This window comes from Pelecanus crispus, chromosome 2 (genome assembly GCF_030463565.1).
Source record: "Pelecanus crispus isolate bPelCri1 chromosome 2, bPelCri1.pri, whole genome shotgun sequence".
In the NCBI taxonomy this organism is placed as follows: domain Eukaryota; kingdom Metazoa; phylum Chordata; class Aves; order Pelecaniformes; family Pelecanidae; genus Pelecanus; species Pelecanus crispus.
In genome coordinates this window covers 91,272,476-91,298,351 of record NC_134644.1, presented here as the reverse complement: position 1 = coordinate 91,298,351, position 25,876 = coordinate 91,272,476, and the positions used below count along the sequence as shown (strand labels likewise).

The 25,876-nt window shown below is 37.1% G+C and overlaps 1 protein-coding gene across 1 annotated transcript in view; it reads right to left on the bottom strand.

Annotated features, from left to right (window-relative positions):
• The window catches only part of RETREG1 (reticulophagy regulator 1), a 70,127-nt gene that overhangs the window by 7,677 nt on the left and 36,574 nt on the right, over positions 1-25,876 (bottom strand). Inside the window, exon 4 of the mRNA XM_075706156.1 lies at positions 1,601-1,727. Within this exon, the coding sequence (XP_075562271.1) occupies positions 1,601-1,727 (127 nt within the window). The remainder of the gene's footprint in view (positions 1-1,600; positions 1,728-25,876) is intronic.

Here is a 25,876-nt window from a genome sequence, read left to right as displayed (position 1 = left end):
CTTCTATTATAAAAATATGCTATTTTTACTAATTTACTGTAAGGGTTTAACAAGCTCATGGTTATTGCTAAAATGACTAGAAATTGCTTCAGCTTTGTTACACAAAAAAAGCTAAGCAGTTGATATGCAGGAAAAAAACCCAAATCACTAATTGAAGTATTAAAATGCATACTTGCTCCATGCTTAGAAAAGCAAAAAATCCTTCCGATGAGTACAGTTCTCTCCCCTGTTGTGTTGCTTCATGAGACTGTTTTCTCTCATATGCTGGCAAGCACTCTCTTGATGCTTGTTGGCTACTCTAGCATCCCCCTAATGACAAGACTGAGCTGAATTTTCAATATAAAACTTGATCCAGCCTGTGCTGTGACTGGGACATACAGTGCATCTTTCACAGCTGCACAATGCTGAGTACAGAACTGATCTGTTCAAAGTTTACAGAAAGAATCCATTTGCTTTTGGAGTCGAATTGCAATAAAATGGTTAATTCAAAGAAATCTTGCACACAGCATCGGTGCCTGATTTGATTATAATAACAGTAAAATAATGACATGGCTCAGAGAATGAGGTCAGGAAAAAGAAACGAAAACATGCTGTCAAAATTAGCTTTTCTAAGTCAGGATTAGATATATCTTAATATACAGTTATTGTGTCATGTTACTACATGACAAAATTATGGGACTGCGTATACTGATACCGCATTTGCTTATCTCAATATACAACTATTTCTTTAAATATAACTTTATTATCCTCAACACATCATTTCTTTTTGTAGAATTTATACATCCTTGAAATGTACTTCATCCTGTTGCTCACATGTATTTTCAGTCTAAGCTCCTAACATTTGAGTGTGGTACTACATACTTCCAATTTGCTAATTCTGAAGTGCCTGTGTCCATGAAAGATTTCGTGGCAAAGTTAACTGAGATCAAAAGAGGGGAAAACACCTCTTAATCCCCTTTTAAATTTTTATAATTAGCAATACAAGTATAAAAATGAAATCTACGATTGCCATGATGTACTTCCACATTATTTATATGTTTCTTTGGAAAAGAAAGCTGCTTCACTTTTGGCTAGAACTACGTAATAATCTTCTTCCTAGTAGGAAAGAAGAAACTTGACCCTTGCTTGCCTCTTCGTGAACTGGGTTCTCCAGCTTAGTCTTTCCAGTAAAAAAAAAAAAAACCCAAACAACTATATCTGTATAGAAGAAAAATTATCACAATAAAATAGGAAGGATTCTCTTCTATCGTATAATACTTATGCAGCTATTTCTGAAAACTAAAATTCTGTGGAAAAAACGTGTATGTTTAGGAACTGTGTCCTTTTCCTGCTTTTTCAAGTTTTTATTAAATTGCGATGTTTTAAATCTCCTTTCCATTGAATGACTGGTGAGGTTCCAGCGGCTGTAAGGGGAGGAACTGTACTGCTGCAAACTTTACTGTGAGCAGCTTTGGTCACTGATGACCTAGTTCTGTTCTGCACAGGAAGAACTTAGCAGAAACTCAAGGCTGAATGTATCATAATGTGTATTTTATTTTTCAGGTGTTTGGGTTTTTAAATCTATGTCACCGAACTGTTAATCTTACTTGGGAGTGCTTACCTTGCCAGGGTTTTGTTCCTTGAAGTGGGACATTTCTTGAAGAAATACAAATAAATTCATCAGTGTTTCTGAAATGCACTGATTTATTCTGGGTCTGTAGTCTTGCCTGGAATTGATGACTTTCCAGCTGAGTAAAACAAACAAAAATACCCAGCAACTGTGGTTATAGCTCATATGAAAGCTGAAACTGGTTGAAGACATTTGAAGCCTTATCAACTGTTGTAAAGCTATAGCCTCCAGTGATCGAATGGCTGCTGCTATGCTACAGATACCTGTGCTCGTTTCCACATATTTTATATTGGGCTAATTCCATCCTTTTTAATCAAATAAACTCTGTTCAGCAGTAGCAATTCTTAGTCCATATAAGCAGTTATGGAAGAAATTACTGCTTATTCATTCTGGCCATATGAAAAACCTGAGTTCAAGGCACACTGTAATCTAAATTAAGCAACTGAACGCCAAACTTGTTCCTTAAGTTCTTCTGAAAAAATACACCACAGTACTTTTCATTGCCACAGGATGGCCATACATATTAATATATTTAATGTCATGCATATAATCCTTGTGCTTTTTCTTTTCTATTTTTCATTTTTTTCTGCAAACTATGATGACCTTTAAGAGATTGTTATCCAACTTAGAAAAAAAGAAATTGCTCTTGAAGTCTTGATGTTTACATTAATTTTCTTAATGAATTTGTATTGTTCTATCATATTGAAAGGACTGTTTCTAAAGCTTAGCTTATTACTGTTCAGTCCTTTTAATAAAAAAGAAACTGTACTGAAGAATTTGCTGAAAAGCATGAGAAAGCATATGTATCTAATTTGGGGCTGATCAGTTTAGACAGTATCGAGTTTAAATTATCACATCATATACCTTTTTGCAGCATCTACAACAAAGAAGTTTTATGAAACAACAAAAGAAAGGAAAACCACAGACAGGCCAGTCAATATCAAATCAAACTGATACAAAGAATGGATGTACCACCATGCAAATATTCAGAATATGAAGTAAATTCTGCACCAGTGTTACAAAGTTATCTTTCACATAATTCATTGCTCAGTACACACACTTTTGATCAGAGTGAATGCAAGTAAGCTGTAAACAATCCCACAGTCATTTTACTCTTATACATAATCCATTAAATGTCCAATGCATCACTGCGTTAATAGTGAAGTTTTGTCACAGGTGGATCAAATTACAGGATAAATAAAAAAAATACATTATGAAAAAAATGAATGTACAAGCATTGGTGTGCAGCAATAAGGACATATGCATAGACTGACAGATCAAACTGCCAGCTGGTATTTCCACATAATTTCTCTGCTATTTAGCTACTAAAACACCATGAGGCCCTGTTAACAGTTCTTCCATGTTAATACTATCCTCATTCAACAATACACTGCTTAGTCACTTTTATTGGCACATATTGTAAAAGTTAAAAGCCATCATGAGCATTCGGACTTTTCTCAGTTGAAAGCTGGTTAGTAGGTTGCTTTTGTCTACCTTTTCTATACGCATAACCTGCCTTTGCTGGATTGTATTTTATTAGCTATGATTTAATGTTCATTCTTACTCTTAAGGCGCCGTTATGGTTTAGGATATGAACTTGTTAATGTCTCTCATTTCCTGATGTAAGGAAAGCCATGAAGATTTTAACGTTTTTGAACATATTTCTGTGAGCCACTGGCAATATCGATGCACATCTGTCCTGACGTCCATAGGCTGTAGAGACTCCTGCCTCAGGTATTACTTTGCAGTTTGGTTCCCATAAGTGACAGACATCATGGTGCATACTTAAAATTAGAGTACTGCTTTTTAATTTGTTTAACACCTAACATTTTTCAAAACAGATATGGATCCCTATATAGCAAATGTAACCCTATCAAAATAGGCTTTTTCAGTCTATAAAGCAAAAGTGTACAGTAATGTTTTTATATGGGCATGAGTTCACACCCCACTTGCACGGGGAACTGCACTGCAGATGTTTCTAGCAAGAGCAACTGTTTAACTTAAGACAGCCCAGCGAGATAATGGTTGAAGGAAAATGGATTTGAATTCTAGAAACTATTTACTTGAAAGTTACACGTATAATTGCACTCAACTACAACTACTACTCAACTTCTTTCCTAAGAAGATAAGCTTCTCACTTGCTTTTCTTTGTCCTGGGGCTATGTGCTGATACTGCACCGAAAGGGAAGTGATCTCTTACACGGCAGCATGCCAGGTATACTAACAGAGCCCTGAAGGGGTGGTTATTAAAAGGGTCAAGTGGCTTTGGTCTGAGCAGCTTCATTTATGTAAAAAAGTCAGGAATAATTTCAGTCAAAAATGTCTATTTACACACATGGAGAAACTTAATCTTTCTCTATACCTGTATTTAGCTACCGTACAGCAACTTCACCACGAGGTGGTGACACAGCAACATCGCTATTAGAGGAAGGTTTGGGAGCCATTTCATACAGAACATAAATAGCATGCATGGGGGATTCGTATTCAAACTATTGTATGCATAGTGGAGGGCAGAACATGACTTAAAGAAACACTAGTATTTCAGCCACGGTGTAAAACTGATTAAAGTTCAAAACCCAGACTGGCACCCTATTCCTGACTTTATTGTATTCTTTATTATAGTATCGTATTTATAGTATTGCAGTAGTGTGATTTCCTCTTACATTACAAAATATTTGGGGGCAGGGGTTCCCCCCTTTGAGAAAAAAACATAAACAATTTAAAATAGTGTACCTGAAATTCATAGGATGAGAGTCTCGTATCTTGGACTAGGTGACTTTTGCAAGACAGAGAAAATGCAACGTATTTTCCGGCCATGCATGGCACCCCATGCAGGTATTTGCCTCTGACAGGGGATGTAAATGAAACCATTAAATAACTCACGAAGAACACTGCAGGAACCCAGCGGGAGGGATTAGCAATGTTACACAGACCTTTTTCTCCGCCTCCCGTCCACCATAGCAATTTCAATTTCCATCCTCTCTGATAATTAGTGACTTGAAAAAAGTAGTATACAAGGGTTTTTTCTTATGAGAACTGCAATTTTTAGGGATAGGCTACTCTCCTTGAAGAAACATTGCTTCCAGCTTTTGTAAACCATTCTGCAGCATTAATAATAAGTATTTTAAGAGTTGCCTGTTTATTCCAGTGTTGAAAACTACTATTACAACAGTATTCTGAATTACAAAAATCCTTTTATAGGCTTTACTCCTGTCCTTTATTTAAAATTGTTGACAATCAAAGTGGAACTTTGTGGAAGCGCAAAGAGAGAAAAGGGATAGGCCTGTTGCCTACCATCAAAACAGAACTTTGAAACACATAGGACAGTTGTAGATAGTTGGCTTACTAACTTTAAGTTAACTGCAAAAATGGGGGGGGAGATGAAAGCATAAACTACAATAATAATGCAAACTATTTTCATATATGCTAACCGCCAATATAAAGACAATATAAAGAAGAGGAGATACAACGGCACACTGGGACAGCTAATAACAATTCAAAACAAACATGCAAATTATGCAGAAAAATGGCACATTTGCACAGAAAGTTCTCTGAAATTGCTTATTTTGGTTGTTAATAATGCTTTCTTTTGCCAAGTTTAAAAGATGTTGAAAGTAAGAGCTGCAGTGCAGATAAAATGTATTGCTAGATGCTTTGGTCCCGTGGTCTGCATGTGGTGCATTGACAAAGAAGCAGCCAAGCAAGAAGAGTGGATGGCACAGGTGAAGTTTGCTTCAGAACATTACAAACCCACTATTAAGTTTGCTCTGCAAAAGAACCTGGCAGCTTCTTGTAGGCCACAAGAAATCATGAGACACCTTTGTCAGTTCTACTACAACCACGCTTTTCTATTTTACAAGGAACACCAGGGATTATTTTGAAGTCTTATTCTGATCTCAGGCAACTAGAGGTGGGAGAAAGTCTGTTCGTTGCTCTTCAGTGCGACAATCAGATGCACGTGCTGCCTCTTCTTGTTCATGCCTCCCAACAACTGCTGGCCCTGGTAACATCTGCCCCTCCTGTCCCTTTTCCCCAGAGCCCACTTGAGTGGCAGCGCTGCCCAGAGGCCAGAAGGTTGGAACCAGGGGTCAGCTTCCCCTGGTGAAGGGGCAGTGAGAAAGAAAGGAGGTACAACATGTTATTTGTATGTATGCAAAGATAGAGAGGTTATGCCATGCCCTTGTAGGAACAGAGATAAACATTAAACTTGCATTAGATCAAAAGCTGGCAGACACATAACAATGCATGCTCCAGACAAATTAATTTTTCAATGATCACATTTAAAGACAAAAAGGAAGAAAAGAAGATACGTGAAGTGATGCAGACGATGAAAGTGGAGTGCTTGACGTCAGTCAACCAAGAACATAGCAAACTACTTCAGCATAATATTAGTGGAGTTACTTACAGTACCTTCATAAATGACTTAAATATGAACCCTATACTTTCTGCCAAAACAGCTTTTGGGACTCCTGTCAAGGTGCTCCTTTGGTGATACAAGCAGCCAACTCTCTCTGAACACCTTCAAAGGTTTTTGTACATGATTTAGAAAGAATAAAACTTTATGCTCCATCGCTCACACTCAGTTTGATATAATGTACTACACTTCTATTCTGAAACTACTGTCAGTAAGATTGAAGGTGTTCAGAGAGAAAATTACTCATAACCTTCTGACAACCTACTGCATCACTTTTAAAACTGAGCAAATGTATAAACTGTTACTTACTCGCTGCAAAAAAAAAAAAAAAAACCAACACCCTCCCGCCCCACATGCTTCAACCCATCACAGTCACAAACTCTGGCCAGAAGAGTCAGTGGCATTACATTCTCTAAAAATGACTGATGGTGTCATGCTCTCATTTTGTATCTAGACATCTGTTCAAGCAAAGGCCCGTCACATTTCTTTCAGAAAGGTCAGTAGCTCTCATGTTACTGGTTTAAAGATCTCTCCGTGATGTGCTGGATTTTTTTTAATTATGTGTACATGGTTTTATATGTATCTTCACGTAGATATGCTACTCAGAACTGCAGCAGTGACAAAGTACACCGTGATGTGGTGGATCTCAAGGACTGCACCTACATAAACAAAGAGTTTGTAATTATAGAGCTTCTAAACCTTCTTGATGTCCCAACTGAAACCACACACGCTTGAAACCTGTGCAGACTCTGTAATTTTAAGGGTAACTTAGGATGTATTAGTCAAGGTGGAAGAGCTGAAAGTTACATTCCCAAAGATATGTAAATCAAAATATAGGTAATATGGCTATTTTGTAGTCTTTTAAATAAAAGTAATATCTAGAGCTTATAGAATGATGCAGCTGTAAGGGATGTGGATATCTAAGGACAAACCTCACAGACAACCAGGAGTTAAGTATGAAACTTGAGCAAATTAAATCAAGTGTGTAAACTGTTAGCAAAACCCAATAAAGCAGGTTTACCTTTTCAGAGCTTTCACAGGTCTCTCCTGTGAGGAAAGGAATCACCACAGTGCAGAAGGCAGTGATTATAATGATGCAGTTACCCATCTTTGAAACAAACATTTTATACCTGAAGACCTATGCCAAAAACATGTTTTAAAATTTGTCTTCTAAATTATTCAGGTACAGACATAATGGATATAAAATAGTATTTTGATAAAAAAAAGTTTGTGAAAAACATTTTAAATGGGTTTTTTTACATTTAAATTTCAGGTGACCACATACTCAAAATGGAACTATCCCCCTCTCTCTCCAAAATATAAAATACTGTAAAAAGCACATTTTACAGTTAAGTGTATTAAAGCACCAATAGCAAAACCCTCTAAAATGTACTACTGAACTATGCGGTAGAAAACAATGAAATATTGATTAGCCTTATTGTAATACAATGTAACAAATTTATGAATGTTATGTGCACTGCCAGGAAAGATATAATAGCAAGCACCACTGAACTCACTGCATAGCATCTTAATGACCTATGTGGCTAATTTAAAAGGTGATTATGTAGAACTGTGCTTTATCCTGCACCAGTTTTGGATCCTATGCAGTCATTAAGTATACTAAAATAATTACATTTGTCATGTGGCTATGACCAAGTCAACAAGACTTGCAATTTAAATGAATCACTAGGGCACCATGTAAATCCTGCTTACTTCAAAGAGTTCTACAAAAGGATGCTGTATCACTGAGAGAACGAGGAACCCAGGAAGCATCCACAAATACACTCCGTTCTCAACCTTCAGGAAGAATCTTCATCTACAACCTTTCTACTACAAACTCTACAAAGCTTTTCTAATAGAAATCTCTCCAGGTTGTAGATATCCATACGCACTTTACTTCCCACTGCTAATCTACAGGCACCGCACAGGTTTATGCCTTCACCAACATGTCATACCGTGGCAAACATCCTTTAACCGATCACATTTGACATCCCCTCAATGTTAAGGCTCGGGCACACTTGGAATCTCTAAGATCTACAAAGTTAGATTTTGTTTTTAAATTGAAGCTGGAGAATGTAGTTATCAACCTTAAAGAGTAACTAACAACATTTCCCAACCCAAAAATCTGCTTTATCATCTCTCCTGTAGTTCAAATACATAATTTCTAAGAACTAAATGAATTCTGTTAATACCATGCAACATTGCTTCTCAAGCTTTCAAAGTGTTTTCTTTCTGACCTCATCTATCTTCATCTGACACTTCCAATTTTGTGCTTTTTAATAACAGTGAGTCAGTCCAATTTGCTGTTACTGTTTTTTTCAGGGGAAGGTGTGCAATAAAAAGCTGAAAAAAAAGATCTTATTTCATAGCTTTCAGTAACATGCATGCCCCTTTTATTTTTTGACCAAGAATATTTTTCAATAATATTACTGTACAAGAAATATGTTTCAATTATCAGCATTTGATGAGGCTGGATATGTTTTTCTCAATGGACTGCACAGCAGACTGGTCAGGACATGTGACTTTCAACAAAAAATAATATAAGCAACATTCTATACCTGACTCTACACACTTCTTGCACAGTGTGTTAAACTAAAGTCAGGATGGTATTTTCTTCTCTTCAACTGACATGGGAACATCTTACCACTGGTGTGGTGATAAACAATATCAATCCCATAAATGAAGGTATTTTTTTTCCTTATATTACTAGTCAAGAGCAAACTTTTCTGAAAATGAAAGCAATCCTACTGTTATAAAAATACACTCAAGTGTGCTGCAAACAGACAGGGAAACTCACCCTGTCCTACAGGTTGCTTTAAAAAAAAAAAAAAAAAAAAAAGACCCATTACTACCAGGATTTTATTTTGGAGGAGATGCGTTCATCTCTTCTATTCAAGTATAATATCAGTCGTCTTATAAAGTCTTAAATAAGGAGCTGTATTGTCTTTTTTTCAGCTCAGACACAAACTGGTTAACTCCATCTTTTCTGAAGGTGATTCCAGCACACAAGTCCTCAACACAGCAGATTGTACTAAATATTGTCACTTTTCATTGAATGTCCTGCTAAAATAAACAAAATATATTCCAACTAAATTTGGGGCGTTTCATTGTCCAGCTCCTCTAGACAGACTCTTCTAAGCAAATTGATAGGTCAGCTCTCATGGGAAACCCTCCCTATGACCTGTGCTACTCTCGTCCAGCTCTCCTGAGAAGAACACCAGCTACTCCAGTTCGAGGTCATTCAAAATGTGAAATGTGATATGATAGTCAAGTGCTATTAGTTCAAACTCATGACTTAGTCAATAAGCGTAGATTTTTTAAACATCTCTGTGTGAAAACTGACTGTTTCAGTGCCACGTAAATACTATTATAGACTTGCTTTCTGTTCAGCAAAGACTATATTGCTATTACTACATGCTGCTGTCTTTTTACTAAGACAGTACAAAGGCTGGAACCTTCCAGGTCAGCTTCCCATTTGTAATAGAAACTGATGATGCAAAAGAGGCATTTTTATTGCGCTATTTTTGTTCGGAAAAGTAAGGAAGTCTTGTTGCTATCAACAGGAGCATAAAGTTCCATTTGCAGAACTGTAAACAGCTCTGCCTAGCTGTTGGAAGCAATTCTTTCATGTTTACTTTTCTCCTGCAAACGCATCTCTTCTAACCCTTTTTCACAAACTCAATTCATTTTCCTCCTTCAGCCTCCACATTCTTCAGCTGGGATACTCCTAGTTCAAGGCCTCTCAAAGGCAAACAGCTAGGAGAGCTGAGCATTCATAGAATCATAGAATCGTTTAGGTTGGAAAAGACCTTTAGATCATCCAGTCCAACCATTAACCTACACTACCAAGTCCACACTAAACCAATCAAGGGGAGACTAGACTAAACCATGTCCCCAAGTGCCACATCTACCCGTTTTTTGAACACTTCCAGGGATGGGGACTCCACCACCTCTCTGGGCAGCCTGTTCCAATGCTTGACCACCCTTTCCGTAAAGAAATTTTTCCTAATTTCCAACCTAAACCTCCCCTGGCGCAGCTTGAGCCTATTTCCTCTCATCTTATCGCTAACTACATGGGAGAAGAGACCAACACCCACCTTACTACAACCTCCTTGAGTTGCAGAGCAGCTGCACAAAAAAGGAAAATTGGATTTTTTCAAGTGCCAGACAAAGAATACTTGTAACCTGCAAAACCTGAAAACAATTTTTTGTGTAATATTACAAGGCAGCTTCAGCTCTTTCTGTGTGGAGATTCATTCTGCCTCTTTTCAATGGGTTTTAATGTATTTTGTATGAGCAGGTGATCATTTACTTGAATGCATTACTGCATTACTGAGAGTTCCTGGCATGAGCTAACCACTTGTTGCCTACATTTATGCACTGAATTAAATCATAAAAGGAAACCAGTACTTTCCACTTTATTAACTAATACCAGAAGAAAAAAAAATTCTTATATAATTACAAATCAACGTGCTTTGAATAGTTAAATGACATGCAGATTTGACTTTAAACTGGATCTCCATTTTTTTTAAGTCCAAGCGCATACTGAGAAAGGTCATGCGCTATAAGATTGTAGTTCAAAACCAAGTGGTTCAAAATAATGCAGCTTTGTCTCCCATTTTTATGCAAGTCATAAAAGGTTCCTGGCTAGCAGTTTAGTGCACCATCCTTTTCAATAACAAGCAGATGATGGTGATCAGAACAAGACAGTCAGTGTTCTGACAGAGGAATTTACACATCGGTATCTCTTTGAAGCACCTACAGCCAGGTGCTTCCACTGCTTCAGGACCAATTATTCACAGTACCTTTTACACGTTCTTGACCATTCCTCATGAGCTGTCAATTCATTTTTTTAAAAATAAGTTATACTGCCTTACTATCTTACATCAAAACTATAGGGGACCTGATGATAAAGAATTACTGGGGGAAAATACCATCCTTATGCTAAACTGTTTTCAGTCCTTGACCTTTGACCACATTTTTACTCTCTGTTCTTGATCTGCTGCTGCCCAGGATCATATGACAAAACAAAACAGTAGGTATGAGTGGGTACCTAATCTTCACAACTCTTAGCTTTTTTACTAGCCTTACTAAGAAGTATTTATGTTCCTTTGCTTGACTAACAGACTATTGATCAATGCCACATCTTTAACTATGACGTTATAATGATCATGAAATACACTTGTGATGCAATAGTACATATTTTCTGAAGTAGGACATGAACTCGAGAACAGAGAGGATGTAAGAAGTATTTGGTTGCATCTGAGAAGGAGCTACAAGGAATGCAGTGCGCTGAAACCAAACAGCGAACAAAGCTCATTCTACAGCTTCTACAAAAATACCACTGCCCTCCTTTTTTAAATATATAAAGCAGTAGCTTTGATTCAGTGTGCTCTCAAAATTAACCCATTGTCTGTGCATTTACATTACTATCTCTTCCTTTGCAATTCTAAAATTAATTGCTCCAGTACAGTTCTCATATTACTTCCGTATAGTTCCCATAGCTCCTCCTTCTATTCCCTCCTGTTTAACTTGGACCAAAATATTCTGACCTCTACCAAACCTCATTAGCACTTCTGTAGGAATGTTCTCCAGTAATATCCTATTTGTTAGCACCAAGACAAAAAGGCACATTAATTCCAGAAAAAAAAGGAACCTTTTGATTAAACTATTTTCTCAAACTTTTTTGCTCAATTGCAAAGACACCAAAGGACGAGGGACTAGGATAAGGGCCGATTCATTTAATGGTAGTTTCAGAAATGATAAGTGGGGATACCAGGCCCTATTATCATGCTTTTTCAGGTTACTGCTTTAGAAACATTCATTCTTTTTGTTTAAAAAAAACCAAACCAAACCAAAACAAACTTCGATTCATAAAAAAGAAGCCTTAGAGATTGAGGCCTAGTGTTTCTTCTATTTAACTGCCAAAGCTTGTTGCACGCCTTTCTAGAGAAAGAACTGTGAACAAAGGAAGTTAGATATTACAAAGCTTGTATGTTTTGCATACTAGTTGCATCCTTTTACATATTGGTAAACATTGCTGCTTCCCCCCCACAAATACAAATTTTGAAATATTTTTTTTTTTCCCCAAAATTCTGTTTCTTCTCAGCTGGTAAGATTTTCTCCCGTCTTGATTTAAAAAAAACCCACATTTTCAAGGAAAGACATGATGTATATCCTTTATAAAATCGATTCAAAAGAAAACAAAAAAGGTGATTATGATCTGAAACCTCTTTTTTTAATGTGCCATGCATATTGCTGCTTTCCTGTATTGAAAAATACACAATTTAACAAATTGGAGATCCAGCTAAACATTTTTTAATAAATAGCGATTAACACTTTGGTGGCTATCAGTAATGAGTCAACATTTTGTTAAAAACAAAGAAAAAAATGCTACCTACAATTACTTTTAAGCTATGTCATATATAGGGCACAACTTAGATCCCTGCAAACGGAAATGCGTAGGTGACCCCACCCTTGCAGAGACCCAATTATGCCACTGGGGATCCATTCACCCACACTCATCCAATTAGGTGACCATGCCTGAATATACTGACCTACAACAGACAACCAGCAATGTCTTCTGAATTTCATCTATCTTACAACAACTCATTGACATACATACTGGAAAAACATCCACATAAATGTTCAAATTTAAATCTAACTAGAAAAAATCAAATCCAAAGCCATAATGAAATGCTCACTTCTCATTCTTATAATTTCTTAAATTTCCCTCTATATTCTGGCGTTTTGTTAACTAACCTCTAAAAAAAAAAAAGAAGGTCTATTTCCGCATACGTGACAATTTTTTTTTGCAATATCAAATATTTCATTAACGCCATTTTAGAGCTAACATTTTGATTAGCATCAAGACAGTAAAAATCGCAACTATGGAAAGACACGTGGACTTTAAGAAACCTAAATTATAAACTCTGTCATAGCCAAACATCAGTAACATCTACTTTTAAAATATCTATTTCAAATTCTGTCTATTTAGCTAAATGTAATTAGTGCATTTATTTAATAGGAATGTGCTGGATCATATTTGAGAAAATAGTGTATGTTAAATTGTTACTAAGTTTTAGATCCAACTACTTTCCTCTTGTCCTGATCTGTTACATAGTATTATAGTGTTATATACAGCTTACAGTCTTATAAGCTATTTAAGATCGAAGTTAAACTTCAGAAAGACAGGCATACCTCAAAGGGACACAGTGCCCTATCTCATAGTAATGAGTTATGGTTCTGTCAGTAACGTGGCTCCGACTAAACTATTTGTGTCTCTGACATTTTGAGGCTTGTAAGTTGTCCCGTGGCTAGGAAAAGTGACTAGGTAGAAGCCACCCAGTATTTTCTTCCCTTCAGCTTAAGAAATACATAAGAGCTGTACAATTTAACCTCTGTGCAGACATTAAGATCTAATACTCTCCTGAGAAGCCTTAGGTTAGCATTAGAGGCAAAACCCTCAAGAATTAGATGATGTGTTACAATGCAGAGAAAACTGATTTTAGGCTGAGAACTCAGGAGCACACACAGACTATTTACACAAAGCCTCGGTCCGTACTGCGCTGCACGAGAAGGCCATCAGAATCAACGTACAGTACCTTTCATCTTGTCCCAGATCCTCACTGTCTGGCATTTCAGATGTAAAAGGGAATTCTCTCTCTCTCTCTATCAATCTAGATAATCCAGGCAATGATCTTCTAGTCTGTTTTGTGTTTTAGAAGCAACAACCCGGGCACCTGTCCTGTTTGCTGCCGAGAAGAGCACTCCTTGCTCAGAGAGCAAATGTTTACAAGACATCCTAAGTGCCTGCTGGTCTTGAATGAAGTTCAGAGCGTTCAGCTTTGATTGGCCAAGGCTATAAATAAACAAGTCATGACTCACCTCACACACTATGACAGGGTGTTTAGTAGCAAGCACAGCCAAAAGCAAAACATTTTTTTTTTTCTTCTGGTCATGTGAGGGAGAATCACCACCCAGTTAGTACATTTTCTTTTTCTGCTTCCACTGGAAATCTTCATCAGCATCTCCCATTTTTCTCAGGTGTAAGTAAGCAGCAACCAAAATGACACAAACTTTAAAGTAACACGCTTAAAAATATAAGAGCAAAGAGCTTACTGCAACTGTCAAAATATCCCTTTTTTCCTCCCCACAAAGTGACAGTCACAAGCTTTCAGAAGAAGCAAAATTCTTCTCCACTGACTAAATTCAAAGATGAAATAAAAACTTAGCAATTCTTTTAAAATAAGGAATAGGAAAATGAGTTTTCAATAAAGATTAATTGCATTGTTTTTAAGTTCTGCTGGTGGCAGACAGGCTTGGAATCAGTCTCAGCTGTCACAGGGTTACCAGCAAATTGTACTGAAAGAGTCCTCAAAATGAAAGTATGCCGACAGGAGGAGGTTTTCTGCCAAAATACTTACAATGCCTCTGTGAACAATTCACTTTCCTCATACTGCTTTTTGCTGCGTGCATGACAAGGATTCTGTCACTCCAGCTACACCAGCTACGTCTCTATTAATTTTCAGCACCCCAGCAACCTTATCTGTGCTGATGAAGCTTTGTTGTGCAGCCTGCTCCTTCACGTGGCTTCCTTTTTCCATTAAATAGCTTGACCTATTGTTTTTAGTATTTTCAAACAAATTTTACATCCAGAGATCTTCACATAGAAATCTTTTTTTCTAGGAGGGAACCCAGCAAGATTTAGACCTGCCTCTCCTGCCTGAGACAGTAGGAATTGTCCTGGGGATGTCACATCTTAAAAATAAATTTAAAGAAATAAACAAAGCTGGAACTAAAGGTGCGTCAGGTTAAAAAACAACCACCCCATATCTTTGATTTGTTAAACTGTATTTGGTGCATTGTGGGTAACATGTCATTGGAAAGCTGCTTAGCATTCAAAACTATGAAGAATTCTATCCTTTCTTCTTATTTTAATATAAAATCATAGAATCATGGAATTGTTTAGGTTGGAAACCAACCGTTAACCTAGCACTGCCAAGTCCACCACTAAACCATGTCCCTAAGCACCACATCTACGCATCTTTTAAATACCTCCAGGGATGGGGACTCAACCACTTCCCTGGGCAGCCCGATGCTTCAAAATGACTAGTAAGATCTAGGTAAAAATTGCAAAAATTCCCCAAACCATATAATCATAGATCTATTCATTAAATTGCATGATTTATACTGAGTATGTGAATATCTGAATTAATAAAATGACCTCAGGAAATGGTGAGAAAACAAAACAAAACAGGAACACTGCCTATCTGTGAATGACAACTTCCTTAATGCTTCTCCCAACATTCTAGTTAGTTCCTTTTTCCTTTTCTTAATCTCATCCAATCCTCCACATTCATACCCTTCCTCAATCTTTTACATGACATATTCTTCCTGAAGCAGTTTAATCATACCAGACTTTTAAAAGAAAGGAGGGAGAAGAAAACCAGGAAAAAAGTCCTATGTCTAAATTATGCAAGGCAATATATAAATATGTATTCATAAATGTCTCATCCTACTCAACAGAGACGTTCCATTGTCATTTATACCTGCATATTCCAATATCATCCTCTCTTTTTTCTTTTTCTACTTCTGATAGTTATAGCTGAAATAATTAGAGCTGAATTTCTTTCACACTTACCCTGAAACAACAGAGCTGCTAAATTCTAAAATCTTAATTAAGAAAATGGCTTTGTGTGCCAGCTTCATTTTCAGATTAAAATTCTGAAGTCCTCTAATTAGGAAAAGAATCAAAAGAAAGGACTGAAATCTGCAAACACACAAAAGCATCATTCAAAATTTAAACGTAGCATCAAAAATGAAAGCAAGCAAAACTAACCCCCTTGTGCAACTTGAATTGCTTTTGTTTGTTTACATGAATTGTAATATAGTCTTACCTAGCCACATGCACCTACTATGTATAATGGCCTTTTTACAAAATATTTCCTTTTAATGCATTTGACAATCACACTCAGGAGCTGAAAAGCTTTCAGTATCGTGCCTATCCCTGTATTTCAGTCTTGAAACTTGATGTACTCCGAACTCTTCAAGTACAACTTTTGACTGTTCATTTCTTTGTCACATTCTGTACACAGTGCTCGCTGCTACAGCAGAAAAATGGTTCATTGTTCACTTTTACAGTTCCTTAGAACTCTTCCCCACCCCTCAGTGAGGTAAGGGGAAGTTATTTACTTATTGATAAGCAAGTCCTGGAAAGATTAGGTTCAAAAGTGGCTACTAAGTGAGTACCTAACTGAAATGTCAAGGACCTGTTAACTTGGAAGTAGAGCATTTATAAAACACTTCAATGCTAAAAGACTAGTTTCTACTGATATCAGTGCTCATCATTTTTGCAAATCAGACTTCAGAACAGCATGAGCGCATAATTAGCAGAACTGCAATCACACTGAAGTATTTTGCTTAGTATCTCAAAGACAACTATCTAGAAAATTCATCTCAATTTTTTGATCAGTCTGAATTCTCTGCAGCTGAAGGAATGAGAGCTGGTATTGGCCCATCTGGAGGTTTCCAGTGGATCTGGCTGCAGTCATACAAGACGGAATGACCTATCCGAGTACACTTGCGTGGAACAGCAGCAGGTGAGCAAAAGTAGTGTACTGAATCAGGCCAAAGGGCTTCTGGCATCTCCTACTGTGTCTAAAAGCGCAGCCTAGGGAAAACAGCATTGCTGCCTCCTCCAAATAGTCTTCCAGACTCCTACTTGTGGCTCATGGGTTTCCTGAACTAGCAGTGATGTCTGTATTTTTAGCTATGAGTGGATTTCCATGCTGTGATAGCATCTATAACAACTTGTGGCAAGGACTTCTGCAGCTTAACTACATACTGTTTGAAAACAAAAAAAACCAACTGAACCCCACCCAACTTCATTTGCTCTGATCTAGCCACTTCAACTGATTTCTAAAAAGTCTTATACTTAGATGACAGTTACCTCTCTTCAGCTTTTCACAGCTATTTATCATTTTTACAGGCCATTATCATATTCTTTTTGATGGTCCTTCAGAATTGAAAGATGGCGCTGCCTAGAATAGAGCTCGCCTGGTATTAAAATTGCGAAAAATCAGTTTTAAGCTTTTTCAACATGGAAAATTGAAAGCAACCAGAAATGACAGAACTGGGGAAGGAAAAGCTCTTTCTCTACCCATGTTATTTTTCAGGGAGGTTCTTACTTCCTTGCTTAGTTGCAGCTAACACTATAAGCTTCTGAATTGCAGGGGACTTTGGTCAGTCCTCCCTGTCCCTTGTAAGTTCCTTCTTGCCATCTCTGAGGCCTCACCACACATGACTGATCCTGCTCTTCTCAGCAACCTCTCTGCTTGAGCTGCCATTTCCCAGCCTTGCTATGTCTCTCACTTCCCACATCCAGCATTTTCTGAAACTTTCCCTCCCCTTGGCTCCATTGGTTCCTCAACAGAAGGAACAATTCCTTCCCCCTAGCCCTGTTATTTCTGGAAGGAACATGAAAGCACTTCGACTTTGTAATCAAAAGGAAGAAGATACTATTGATAATGTTCTGCTCTGGGTCAGCTCACTCAGCTTTAAAAGTCCTATTTTGTTCACCTGTTTCATGCATATAAGCTGTTGCACACCCTGAAAAATCCTCACTGTTCCTTTCCAAACTCTTCCTATGTTTTACTATAACTGATTTAAGGTGGGAGAGACCAGAAATATACACCATTACTCCCAATGTGGGCATACTATTGATTTACACATTTTGACCCTTTTTGTGAGTTGCTCCTCGTGCTCTGTTGGCCCTCATTGCCACCATTTTACACACAGTTTTCCAGAACATGTGGTCATCTTTCTTTTATTTGGGTAACTTTAAGAATCAATCCTTCTTACTTATGTTCATCTCCATTACCCTGTCCTTCAACTAAAGAGACCTCCTCTAGACCTTTCTCAAAACTGTCTTGATAGCTGTTAAGTAATGGCTCTCTTTACCGTCAGGTATTAAGATATCTCAAAAGTTGCGCTGGCACGCAGATCAGATGCCTGACATATTGCTTGATCAGGGAATCTTACCAGTTTTGCTCTTGCTGAGTACATATTTGGACTGAACATATATATCAGTTAAATGGCCTTCCCCCCCGAACAGTATAGACATCTGTGTGAAATTTTCCTTTTACAGGCTGGCACCAAAGACTTCAGAGGAAGTCATCAGCAAGAGAAGAAAAAGAAAAGCTACATTCTTGCCAGAGACAAGGAAGTAGCCTTACCGAGTAGCTGACAGGATCAGAAATTGTGTTGGATGGACTGTTTCACATACTCCAATACTGAAGATGCTCAAGGGCTTTAGCAGGTGGGTGAAAGGCAGCATGCTGTCCATGTGGAGTGCAAGGGGGATGATCTGGCATTGCGTGGTAGATGGTGTACCCACCCAGTCTGCAAGCTTTCAAAGATTTTAATTAGTCAGCCTGTGGCACGCTTTAGCTGGTTGACCAGCTCCAGAACTAGCCACAATCACTGCTGCCTTCTATGTCTCTCCTCATCTAAAAGGAGAGTAAGACGGTGCTTTCAACATATGAACCTGTTCTAATTATTCAGCTATGAATGAGTCTCACTTCTAATAACGTGGATGAAAAAATAATGAACACCATACTGTACACTTAAAGCCATCCTAAAAACCTTCAACTGACTCATAGCAAAAAATCACACTCCAAAAAGAACACCTAGTTTAGTTCATAATTCCGGAAGGAATGGAAAGTCTAGCATTTTATTTTTTGTAGATGGTTTATGTTGATATTATTTTCAACAGGAGTGCGTGTTTAAAAATTATCATCATCCTCAAAGGCATGTTTAGGATTAAAACTAATTTGAAATGCAGGTTTCTGCTACTGAAAAAATTCGTATTAATAACATACATGAAGTCCCCTAAAATGGAATATTTCCGTCCCCCCCTTTTCAATATAGAAAACTGAATATACTGGTTACGTTGTGTGTGTGTGCAGGTATGCGTACGTTTATGTATTTATAAGCACACGCACATGAAAATATACATTTTAATGTATTTTATCAATCTGAAATGCACACCCAATTGTCCCTTATTTTCAACATCCAAATTTGTTGAATGATATCTGCCCCAATTCTTTCTGACTAGTAAAGCTGACTTCAAATTGCAAACGCTTATTATATTTACTTAACTTTGAGATCTCTTCATACACTGTAAGATATACACAGGAGGCTTGTTTTAGAAGACAGGAAGCCTTTCACACAAGTATAAATGAAAAATCATCAAGATAGACCTGCTGAACACGCTCAGTTCTTTACTGGAGTATTACCAGGTATAACCTCAACCTGGTAAGCAGTGTGCTAAAAAAAATTAAAACACCTATTACGCACAAAACATAGTTTTGTATTTATCTGTACCTAGGACTAGGACTGGAAAAAAAAAATTAGGGGGAAAAAAAAAAAATCTTTCAACAGTTGAAGACCAACAAAAGCAAACAAAATAAGCGCTCAGGAAAATTTTTCTCTCTTCATGGAATCCTGCATACTACGCAGGACTCTTCTTTGTACCTGGATGAAATAACTAATTGTTAAAACATTTTTTAAATAAAAGCTGCATATTCAGGAAAAAAAAAACAAACCCAAACCAGCATTCAGATTTGACATAAAAGGAGTTATGCAACATTCAAAATGCTAAACAAGATATTGCATGCAAGAAACATCTACTCGGCAGAACAAAGCACATGAATATGTATTTTTAAAGACTCATAAAAAAATAGAGTGTGAAAGCAACATGACTATCAACAGACACCAAAACCTGATTTGTATCAGCAACAATGAATTGTTACTGTGAGGTATTAGTGTTTCATCATAAAGCACAAATAATAATGTGCCACAGTGCATGAGAGTATTTCCAAGTTTTCAAACACAAGCAGAAAGAAGAGTTAAAAGGAAGTAAGAGACACTTCAACTGCAGTTCAGAAAGCAAATTACTACATTTTAGTCACATGACGATAGCAAATCTTCCTCTGGTACAAATATGATAGATCATGCTAGATTTGTGTGACAAACAGAGAAGATCTGGAGACAGGGCGGTAGAAGATCTTACCACTAAGGGTGAAAATCTCAACTGCTGTGGGACTTTTTGGCCATGGGATCTTGTTAAACAGCTATAAAAGAAACAGATTTTGGAGGGGGGAAAAAAAAACCAACCACATAACACATGACCTAGCAATGATCTGAGCAATTTCTAAAGATAACTGAATATTTTTCCAAATTTTTCAAGAGACTCTTTACATACTGTTTCATGAAATTATTTTGTTTACTACACCACATTTCCTATTTACCCTAAGACCTACAAAGGTACTTATGTACTAGCTCGTCTGTAATCATGATCTGTAATTCAGTAAAGTCATATTAAAATGCAATTCTTTTTCCTAGGCACACATGCTACTAATTTTGAAACCTGTCCCTCCAACTGTCTCTTTTGTTTTGTAGCAATCTGAATCTGTTTCTTCTCAGCAACTGTTTTCTTCCCCCACTGAAGAGAGATGAACTAAATGAAAGGCAGACCAAATAGCAAGATAGCTATGCAATGAAATGAGCTTGCATTGAACAAATTGGTCAAATGATTAAAAATAGTTAAGAATGCATGAAGAATTGAAAATATTTTTCAAAAATGTTGATAGAAAGAGTTAAAGCACAAACCTGAGAAGTTTGTTGTGTATTCTAATATAAGTATTAAACACAGAACAAAACAACGCAAGAAAAACAGATTGCCAGCAAGCTACCAAGAAAGGGAGACTAGAAGACAATTCTGTATGTAATTCAGTTAAGAACATAGCAAGTCACTCAGCTAAGTGGAATAGCTAAGACTATTGAGACGCTCAGAGCCAGATACCGACAAAGCCTGTGTCTAAAAGATTTTGCTGGTATGCTCACAGTTTGCTAAGACAACCTTCCATCACTTTGATGCTGCTATCATCCTATAAAGAAGAGGATGAGCCAGTTTTCCACCTAGTTATATAATTTATTCTTCTGTGCAATGTAAGAAAATCTCACCAGAGGGTGGCTAGTGCAATAGTAAGCCACAACTAGATCAAAGTCCAGGTCACCAATCCTGAATTAGACTTTACAAGCTTAGGGATGAATAACTGCAGGACTTCAAGTACATTATAATGGAAGCACAGCACATAGTTATATATTATTAATCATCTTCATTGACATCAGCACTATTCTTATGTCCTAGCTCAAAGAGCCAAAGTTCTTGATTAATATTCAGCATTGCTAGCCAAACGTTTTCATACTAAATATAACTTCCTCTTGATTCCTTCAGGGCCACAGCCTTTTCCAATGCCTATATAATGATAGTGAGACAGATTACCAAATTATACTGTTAACTTTTCTCATCAACTTACTATCTATTCGTTGGTTTACTGTGTGACAAGAGATAAAGCCTCTAGTGTTTAATATGCCTGATGGTAAAATTGCAATAATATTCTCTCCCTTTAAAAAGAGCTTTTTTCATGAGAATTATCTTTATTCAGTCTCACTGTGGTAGGCTGTGCAACTGTGACATAAAAAATCTTAGATTGTCACTAATGTGACTGAGTTTCAAGGCCATATTTTTATCTGATGGAGCAATTGGTATTTTGTATGCTATTGTCACTACTTTCCAACTTGAACGCATGTAACAACACATTAGCAAATCTGATATATTATAATGAAAGCATGAAATGTAAATTTATATAAGCAAAGTTTAAAGTATTTACAAACTAGAACAGATGAGGGAAAATAATGTCAGAGTGCATGCCATTTTAGAAGGCACATACTTGTGTATGCAGATCAACCAGCTTGTTTAAAAAAAAAAAAAAAGGCAAAAAATATAGGAACACCTCACCTCACCACAGCTCATGTTACTGTTTAATCTTACATTATAGCTCTACCAGCTGGAAAGACAAACCAGACATATAACTTTGTTAAATGCTAACATCAAAACTTAAAGAAAGTACTCCTGCGTAGTATCACAGATTAAGACTAAGATAAGGCTAAGATTAAGGCTAAAATAGGCAATAATGAGAAAGAGCAGCAAGAAATACATTATACAGAGCAATGGTATGCTTCACACAATGACAATTCATACACATACACAATTGCAGACTGGATAGGATGGTTAATTCTTAGATGCATTGATGAAAACAAAACAAACTTTATCCTGGAGAGACTGGAGTGTCCAGTTTCTTGCCAGAGTTTCTCCAAAGTAAATACTTGTCAAACCACAATCATTCTGCTCTTTTAACATCTGTCCCTCTGTGAAGTAACTGCAAATTTAAAGCTAGGAGGCCAATGAAACACCACACAGCTCCACAGAAGAGGTGAGGGGGCAGCCGAGACTGCAAAAGAGAACTTAACCCCCTCCCGCAATCACAGCTACCCCCAAAACCAACTCCAGAGCTAAATGGCTCTTGGGCTAACAGAAGTCAAGAGAGAGACCAGGAGTGATGATCAACAAAGACCTGCAGCCTAACCTCTTTGTCATCAAGGGCACAGGCATCTCTGTGATTTAGAGGAATCCCCTGAAGTGGTCGGGCGATCGCTGCCAGAACACTCGGCCAGAAGCGCTAAGCTCCCGATAACCTTCGCCCTGCCTTGAGAAGATGATAATACGTGTGACATTCTGCTGAGAGGCTGAAAGCACTCCTGGGAAGCCAAATGAACGTCAGTTAGCTAGACTTTTGTCTGAAAGTATAAAAGACATAAATTTACCTTTCCCTGTTCCTTTACTATTAACTTTTATTTAAAGTCTATCCACTTCATAAGGTGATTTAGACCACGTGTACAGAACACCTTGTTTTGCACAGCACAACAGCAGTTCCTATCACCATTAAAACTTCCTTTTCCCTCACTTTTCATGGATGTCTATAAAGATTTCTAAAGAAATCTTTTTATTAAGAATTAAATACATTTCAATAGTAGACTTTGCTGCCAGAAGACTGAAAAATTAAGCTTTCAATTTAGAAGTTACTTAGTCATACATGTATTTTAGCTATATAAATCTGTACAATGCAAGATATTTTGCCACAGCTTTTGTTGTTTCCTTCAGAATCATGATCTCCAAGATACGTCTCCAAGAGAAAGCATCCTTTGTTTTGAAAAACCTCCTCTGCTGATATACAGATCATAGAATCATAGAATATCTCAAGTGGGAAGGAACCCATAATGATCATTGAGTCCAGCTCCCTGGATATTCCTATAGATGTTCCTATAGAGGAGGGAAGTAGAAGGGTGAAAAAATAACACTCTACTCAGACTTTTACTTTAGTCCAGTGAGATGAGTTTTTCTTATTTTAAAAAAAAAAAAAAAGAAAAAAGAAAACCAGCTTTTTTTGGGAAATATTCCGAGCACTTGAAATATGAAAACCAGCTTTTTTTGGGAAATATTCCGGGCACTTGAAATACATCATCTTTCAACTACTTTTCAGGTATCCTGCATTTCAGTGATGACAAAGAAAGCCCCAGAAGACTAATTTCCATACGCTAAAGTTACTCTTTACAAAAGAAAGCCTCTTTAGTGTTTTTTATTTGATTAGTGATTGATGAAATAGTTTCCAAGGTACATCTGGAAGGGGTTTGAGCAAAGTATTTGAAACTAACAAAAATTCTGTTTATGTGTCCTTTTCAGAAATGTCTTTATATTTCTATTTATCATCAGATTAAGGAGTTTTCAGCTGAATTCCCACATTTTGAGACTTTAATTATAATACAAAATATCTAGTCCGCTAACAAGTTAGGACAGAAATTGCCAAGCTACGGATCCTAGGACAATTGTCTGCTTATGGTGAACTCACAATGGAAACAGTTTTGTTCCTGTACAGCCCTGACGCAAGAACTTCATACAATAATTGTTCAGACACATTTGGAGTCTTTGCTATCAATATGCAAGGCAACAGTCTTACATGCTTTTGTCTCAGTTTGTGTTCTAACAAAACATAGGCATTCAGCTAAAAGTTCTTAAAATTGTTTGGAACGATTTTTTTTTAAGGCTCAGACATGCAAATCTCAGATATTACTGCTCTGACTGATTTTATTACTCTGATCTCACGCCTAAATGCATAAAAGCAAGTTCTTAAGGTACGCATTGACCTTGCAACTTCCATGGAATGTGGAAGCAACAGACACTCAGTCTAAAATTGGGCAACAGCTATCTCACATGCTCTTCTGGGATTTCTCAGACTTCAACATTTATATACAACTTATTAACAACATACACAAACACAGAAATAAATAGATGTGTTTTTTTCAGTCTTACTATGTCACTTAAGTGAATAAAAAGTCAATGCTTGTTTTTAACAAGAACAGCTATACTGGGTCAGCCAAAGATCCATCTAGCCCTGCACCCTGTCTTCAGCAGTTGCCAAAATTGAGTACCTGGGGATACCTAAGCAACAGAATAAGAACACAGGAAAATATGTAGTGATACCTCCATAAAATACAATACAGCCTCGAACTATCTGCAACTCGGGGACTTCGAAAACCAGAGGTGGCGATTTTTTATTTAATAGCCTTCAATTAATTTTCTTCAAAGGACTGTCCTGTAATTTGCATTTTTAATCCACATATAGTTCTAACATTCATAACAATCCTGTGTCAAGGATTTCTCAAGCTTAATTACATCTTTTTATTTTTCCTCAGCCTGCTGCCTGCTATTTTGATGCCTCCTCGTTCCAATAGTGTGAGAGAAAGAAGGCACGTTGCTTATGGTATCTTAGAGATCTCTATTATATTTCCCCTTAATTATTCCTTTTCGCTTTTCAAAAGTCCTATCTCATTTACTTGTTCTTTATATGGAAATAGTTCTGTATATTTGCTCTACTCTGAACCTTTTTTCTTCCTGTATCTTTTTCTGGGAGGTAGCAGATCAGAACCACGCACAGTATTCAGGATGTGGACATGCAACAAATGTATACGAGTGGCACGTGGCTGTGCTTACTTTTGCCCTGTATGTCTTTTTTTACTGATACTTAACAATATATTTAGTCCATTGATCAATGCTGGTTTTGTGAGACCACATCTTATGGTTACAGTCACCTTCGGACACTGTTATTTTATATGCGAATTTAGGACCGGTATTCCTGCATAACTTTACAGTTACCTACACTGAATTTCATATGCTATTTTACTGTGGAAGAATCCTGTAACGATCACCTTCACAGTTGGTCCTTGTCTTCATTTCCTTGAATAATTTGGTACCTCCAGCAGGCCTGGCCATCCCACTATTCACTGCCTTTTCAGGATCACTTATAGGTACACCTATGAGAATGGTTCCAGCACACACTGCTGCAGGACTCATTCTCCAACCTCCCATTAACACAAAGGCTAGCCATTTACTCTCACTGCTGTTCCCTACATTGGATCTGTTTTTTTATTCATGGGAGGATCTTCTCTCATATTCCAGAGTTACTTATTTGCTTTTAGCTAATGCCTTTTGGAAATTCAACTGGACTACATCAATCTCTACTCAGAATTCTGTCACAGTCTTCTTGTCTGAAATTTTAATATAGATTTTTAAAGAAAGTTAATATTTTACTTTTAAAATATTTTTTAAAATATTTCTACTACTTTCATATTGGATATTTTTATAATCCTCATGAAATTCTCTTAAGCATTACCTCACGCTATGAACTGACCTACAGCAACGTCAATGGCCACAGCTACGTCAGTGATCTATTAATTGTACTACCAATCCAAGCACTTGGTAAAAAAAGGCTGAACTTTTGAAAGAGTATCATTCTCCTTGTATCAAATCTAAGCGAGGAAAAGGAAGTGTGTGTCTCATGGTGCTGTGGCCATAATGTTCAGGTGGACTTGAGAAAACTTTTGTGGTTTTG